The sequence below is a fragment of the Triticum dicoccoides genome, chromosome 4B, assembly GCF_002162155.2.
Source record: "Triticum dicoccoides isolate Atlit2015 ecotype Zavitan chromosome 4B, WEW_v2.0, whole genome shotgun sequence".
Lineage (NCBI taxonomy): Eukaryota > Viridiplantae > Streptophyta > Magnoliopsida > Poales > Poaceae > Triticum > Triticum dicoccoides.
The window spans coordinates 669,260,826-669,266,241 of record NC_041387.1 but is presented as its reverse complement, the minus strand read 5'-3'; the positions used below and the strand labels follow the sequence as shown (position 1 = coordinate 669,266,241).

The window sequence follows — 5,416 nt, the reverse complement described above, 5'->3', positions numbered from 1 at the left end:
TCTCGCCGGATCCGGTGGGAAACGGCGCGCAGGCGCCGGATCTGGAAGGAAGGCGGCCGGAGCTCGGAGCACGACGGCTGGCGGGCGTGGCATAGCGTCGGGTACCTGTGAGAGAAGAGAGAGATGAGCGGGAGAGAAAAGGGAGACGAGACCAGCGGCAGCCAGGGGCTTGCGGTGGCGCCGTCGGCGAGGACCGGTCGATTCTCGCCGGATCCGGTGGGAAACGGCGCGCAGGCGCCGGATCTGGAAGGAAGGCGGCCGGAGCTCGGAGCACGACGGCTGGCGGGCGTGGCATAGCGTCGGGTACCTGTGAGAGAAGAGAGAGATGAGCGGGAGAGAAAAGGGAGACGAGACCAGCGGCAGCCAGGGGCTTGCGGTGGCGCCGTCGGCGAGAAGAAAAATTAAGCAACGCGGATATACGGAAAGGAAACCGTGACGGCTGGCTTCGTCACTCGTCCGAACGCACGGCGTACGTTGTGCGTACGGCGCCGCCGCTGCTGCCTTCCTCCGGCCCCGTGTCACTCTTATTTCAGATCATCTCTACACTCTGCATTTTATTCAGAAAAGCGTACAAAGTAAAGGTAATCATTACATTTTGTTCTTGCTGCTAGGGACAGGTGCTCAAGTGTAGTTTAATCATGCAATAACTAACTGTACTTCCCAACAGTTACATAACTGAACCTTCCCACCAGTTCCTTGCCCTCTGCTATACAAATCTATGGTTCAGTTAGTCTTAAACTTTGCATCTAAAATGTTAAGGGACGATGGCATGTTATTGCCCAGATTAACTTCAGTAATCTTTCGTGCTGATTAGTACTAAGTTCGCTACTGCAGTGCGGCACATGGAAAGAGAGGGGGAGAGGGGAGAGAGTGAGGGGTGGACCTCCATGGCGCTGGCAGCAGTAGGTCGGAGGAGCTCGGAGCAGTGGAGCCGTCTCCTCGGAGGGCTTCGTCGTCGGCGAGCAGGACCATGCTGAGGAAGCAGTGGCCTCTCACTCCTCTACAGGCCAGGAGCGCCGCTGCAGCCGCGCGAGGAGCCGCGCCGTCGATGGTGGCGCGGGTGGAGCTGAAATAATAGGGAGCCGCGCAAGGTCCCGTTGATACGGCGGCGCGGCTGGAGGGCACGACGGTGCAGCCACCGGAGGCGATATTCTTCCTGCCCTCGTCCTCCGAGAACGACGAGAAGATGGGAGGCGGCGGCGGCGGCGTTATCCAACACTGGGGAGGGAGAATGGGGAACGGGAAGGGAGCTTTTTCTTTTTTCTTTTTTACTTTTTCTTAGTAACAGAGAGAAGATTTTCTTTTAGGTGAACGCATGGAGAAGAGAGAGTACGCGTTGAATGTGTGTGTCTCAATCAAAAAAAGAATGTGTGTGTCGGTCAAGTCCTTATGCTTGGCCAAGCCCAAAAACAGTGCAAAAAAACATAAATATGAAATATATTTTTTCAAAAAAATGTTCGTCACAAAATATGATACAATTTCTAAAAAATGTCCTGGAAAAAATACAAAAAGTACACCTTTTCAAAGAAAATGTGATTGTGTTCAAACTTTTTTTGTGACTTTTGAACAAGAAAAAATATAATCGATCGAAAGACTATTCCATGCACAACTACTTTTTCATCAAATGAAAGTGTGGAGCTGAATTAGATCCTCACGAACATCGTTAGGGTGGCTTCTTCATGTCTGGATTTTATGGTCCAAAATGTATGCTCAATATAACCTTATTTCTCACGTTAGCCAAAATTAAATATCAAAGGTGTTGCGTAATGCCACGTGGAGCATGATTAATTTTTTCGCCCGATGCAACGCACGGGCATTTGTCCTAGTTTTTACCTATAATAATAAAGAGAATTGGGTTTCTGTCGTCCGTCATTGTCATTTTTTCAAAAAAGCCCTTGTTGTTTGTTGAATTCAACCTGCAGTCCTTTATCAAGTGAGTTCCTAAAAAACATTTCATTGTTGCAAAAGAGCCCCTGCATTAGTTAAAATTTAGCCCGCAGTCTGCAGTCAGCCCTTATATTCCTTATCCATTCCAAGACTCCACCGACGGCCACTCGCCGCCGCTTGGCGCCGGCGTCCACGACGCCACTCCGACGACCCCTCGCCACCCGGCGTCGCCGGCAGCCACCAGCATGCCGCTGTCCCGTTTCCTCTCATCCTCCTGCTCATGCCTGCGTCCCACCATCGTCAGCGAGGATCACCTCCAGCCTCCCCTTCCTCTGCTCCTCCTCCTCACCTCGCGGTCGAGCGCCGCTCCTGCAGCACCTCCGCCGCCCGCCTCTGTTTGCCGGTGCCCCATCGCATGTACCTTCATCCCGCCGCCACCTCCTGCCCTGCGTCGCCCGCCACACACCGCATCGACCAGGACCGCGTCCCTTCCCAAACGGCCGCGATGATGGAGGGCGCCGGCGCGCCGCCCAGCTCCTGACCGACGGATTCGCCGGCTCCCCGCTCCTCGGGGAAGAGAGGAAGAAAGGCGAAGGAGAAGGGGCACAAGGTGAGGGAGGCGGTCGCCGGCGATGGCGGCTCCGGTGAGCCGTAGGCAGGCAGAGAGACAAGCTCCTCTTGAGGCGGCCGGGCTCGGTGCGGGCTGGTTCATCCGGATTGAGATTCTTGAGATTCCTTCATTTATACTCCCTCTCTGCAAACTAGTATAAGAACGTTTAGATAATAACTACATTAGTAATCTAAACACTTTTATATTAGTTTACGGAGGGTGAATATAATAATAAGCTGCTTTCGCAAAAACAACTTGCACCTAAAATGTTCACGTAAGCATTCAAACTCTCCGAGTAAAAATATTTGTACAACTTATATTTTTCGTTTACTTTCAAATAAATACATAATATTTTCAGTTTTGCTAAAACACATCTAGATTTTGGAAAAATATTTATTTTAAGCTGGCTAATTTCTGTCTCGTGCAAACCGCCTCTTGTGCTCGCCACGTGTCCCTGTAAAGCCCATCCACCGCCCACGCTCCGCTTCCTTAACCTTTCCGCCGAGCTATATCCCCTTTTCTTCCCGACCGGTCTCTGCCATGACCACACTCGCTTCTCTCTTCTGCGTGCTCTGTCATCGCCGCGTGCATCCGCCATGGCCTTGCGCCTGCTGGGTTGCAGCAGCTCGCCACCGCCTTGCTGCATCCCCGTCTCAGCATCGTCATCGTCGCGCCGCCGCGTGCATCATCACCGCACATTTGCAGCATCCCGTCGCCCGCCGTGTTGCATCCTGTTGGCGCCGCATCCCCGCTGTTGGGGAACGTAGCAGAAATTCAAAATTTTCTACGCATCACCAAGATCAATCTATGGAGATACTAGCAACGAGAGAGAGGGGAGTGCATCTTCATACCCTTGAAGATCGCGATGCAGAAGCGTTACAAGAACGCGGTTGGTGGAGTCGTACACACAGCGATTCAGATCGTGATCGATTCCGATCTAAGCGCCGAACAACGACGCCTCCGTGTTCAACACACGTGCAGCCCGATGACGTCTCCCGTGCCTTGATCCAGCAAGGAGAGAGGGAGAAGTTGGGGAAGACTCCGTCCAGTAGCAGCACGACGGTGTGGTGGTGATGGAGGAGCGTGGCACTCTAGCAGGGCTTCGCCAAGCACTGCGAGAGACGAGGAGGGAGAGGGGTAGGGCTGCGCCAGGAGAGATGGGAACTCCTCTTCTTGGCAGCCCCAAAACCTCCACTATTTATAGGGGAAGGGGAGAGGGGGCCGGCCCCCTCCAGATCCCATCTAGAGGGGAGGGGCGGCGGCCAGGAGGGGGAGACTTGCCCCCCAAGCAAGGTGGAGGCGCCCCCCTCCCCTAGGGTTTTCAACCCTAGGCGCCTTGGGCCCTTGGGGAGGGGCGCACCAGCCCACTAGGTGCTGGTTCCCTCCCATATTCAGACCATTAAGCCCCCCGGGGCAGGTGGCCCCACCCGGTGGACCTCCGAACACCTTTCGGTGGTCCCGGTACAATATCGATAACCCCCGAAACTATTCCGGTGACTGAAACTAGACTTCCCATATATAAATCTTTACCTCCGAACCATTCTGGAACTCCTCGTGACGTCCGGGATCTCATCCGGGACTCCGAACAACATTCGGTAACCACATACAAACTTCCTTTATAACCCTAGCATCATCGAACCTTAAGTGTGTAGACCCTACGGGTTCGGGAACCATGCAGACATGTCCGAGAGGTTCTCCGGTCAATAACCAACAGTGGGATCTGGATACCCATGTTGGCTCCCACATGTTCCACGATGATCTCATCGGATGAACCACGATGTCAAGGATTCAAGCAATCCCGTATACAATTCTCTTTGTCAATCGGTACGTTAGTTGCCTGAGATTCGATCGTCGGTATCCCAATACCTCGTTCAATCTCGTTACCGGCAAGTCACTTTACTCGTTCCGTAATGCATGATCCCGTGACTAACTACTTAGTCACATTGAGCTCATTATGATGATGCATTACCGAGTGGGCCCAGAGATACCTCTCCGTCATACGGAGTGACAAATCCCAGTCTCGATTCGTGCCAACCCAACATACACTTTCGGAGATACCTGTAATGCACCTTTATAGTCACCCAGTTACGTTGTGACGTTTGGTACACCCAAAGCATGCCTACGGTATCCGGGAGTTACACAATCTCATGGTCTAAGAAACTGATACTTGACATTAGAAAAGCTTTAGCAAACGAACTACACGATCTTGTGCTATGCTTAGGATTGGGTCTTGTCCATCACATCATTTTCCTAATGATGTGATCCCATTATCAATGACATCCAATGTCCATGGTCAGAAAACCATAACCATCTATTGATCAATGAGCTAGTCAACTAGAGGCTCACTAGGGACATGTTGTGGTCTATGTATTCACACATGTATTACGGTTTCCAGTTGATACAATTTTAGCATGAACAATAGACAATTATCATGAACAAGGAAATATAATATTAACCATTTTATTATTGCCTCTAGGGCATATTTCCAATAGTCTCCCACTTGCACTAGAGTCAATAATGTAGTTCACATCACTATGTGATTGCAACGAGTTCAACACCCATGGGGTTTGATCATATCTCACTTGTGAGAGTGGTTATTAGTCAACGGGTCTGAACCTTTCAGATCCCTGTGTGTTTTACAAATCTCTATTTCATCTTGTAGATGCAGCTACTGCTATTTGGAACTATTCCAAATAACTGTTCTACTATATGAATCCGGTTTACTACTCATAGTCATCCAGATTAGTATCAAAGTTTGCATCGACGTAACCCTTTACGTCGAACTATTTTACCACCTCCATAATCAAGAAAATTCCTTAGTCCACTAGTTACTAAGGATAAGTTTGACCGCTGTCCTTGATCCATTCCTGAATCACTCTTGTACCCCTTGACTGACTCATGGCAAGGCACACTTCAGGT

At 51.0% G+C, this 5,416-nt stretch overlaps 1 protein-coding gene across 1 annotated transcript in view; it reads left to right on the top strand.

Moving 5' to 3' along the window:
- The window catches only part of LOC119293042, a gene marked incomplete at its 3' end in the record, with an annotated part of 2,374 nt that extends 2,060 nt beyond the window's left edge, over positions 1-314 (top strand). Inside the window, exon 3 of the mRNA XM_037571645.1 lies at positions 118-314. Within this exon, the coding sequence (XP_037427542.1) occupies positions 118-314 (197 nt within the window). The remainder of the gene's footprint in view (positions 1-117) is intronic.
- Between the last annotated feature and the right edge of the window lie 5,102 nt (positions 315-5,416).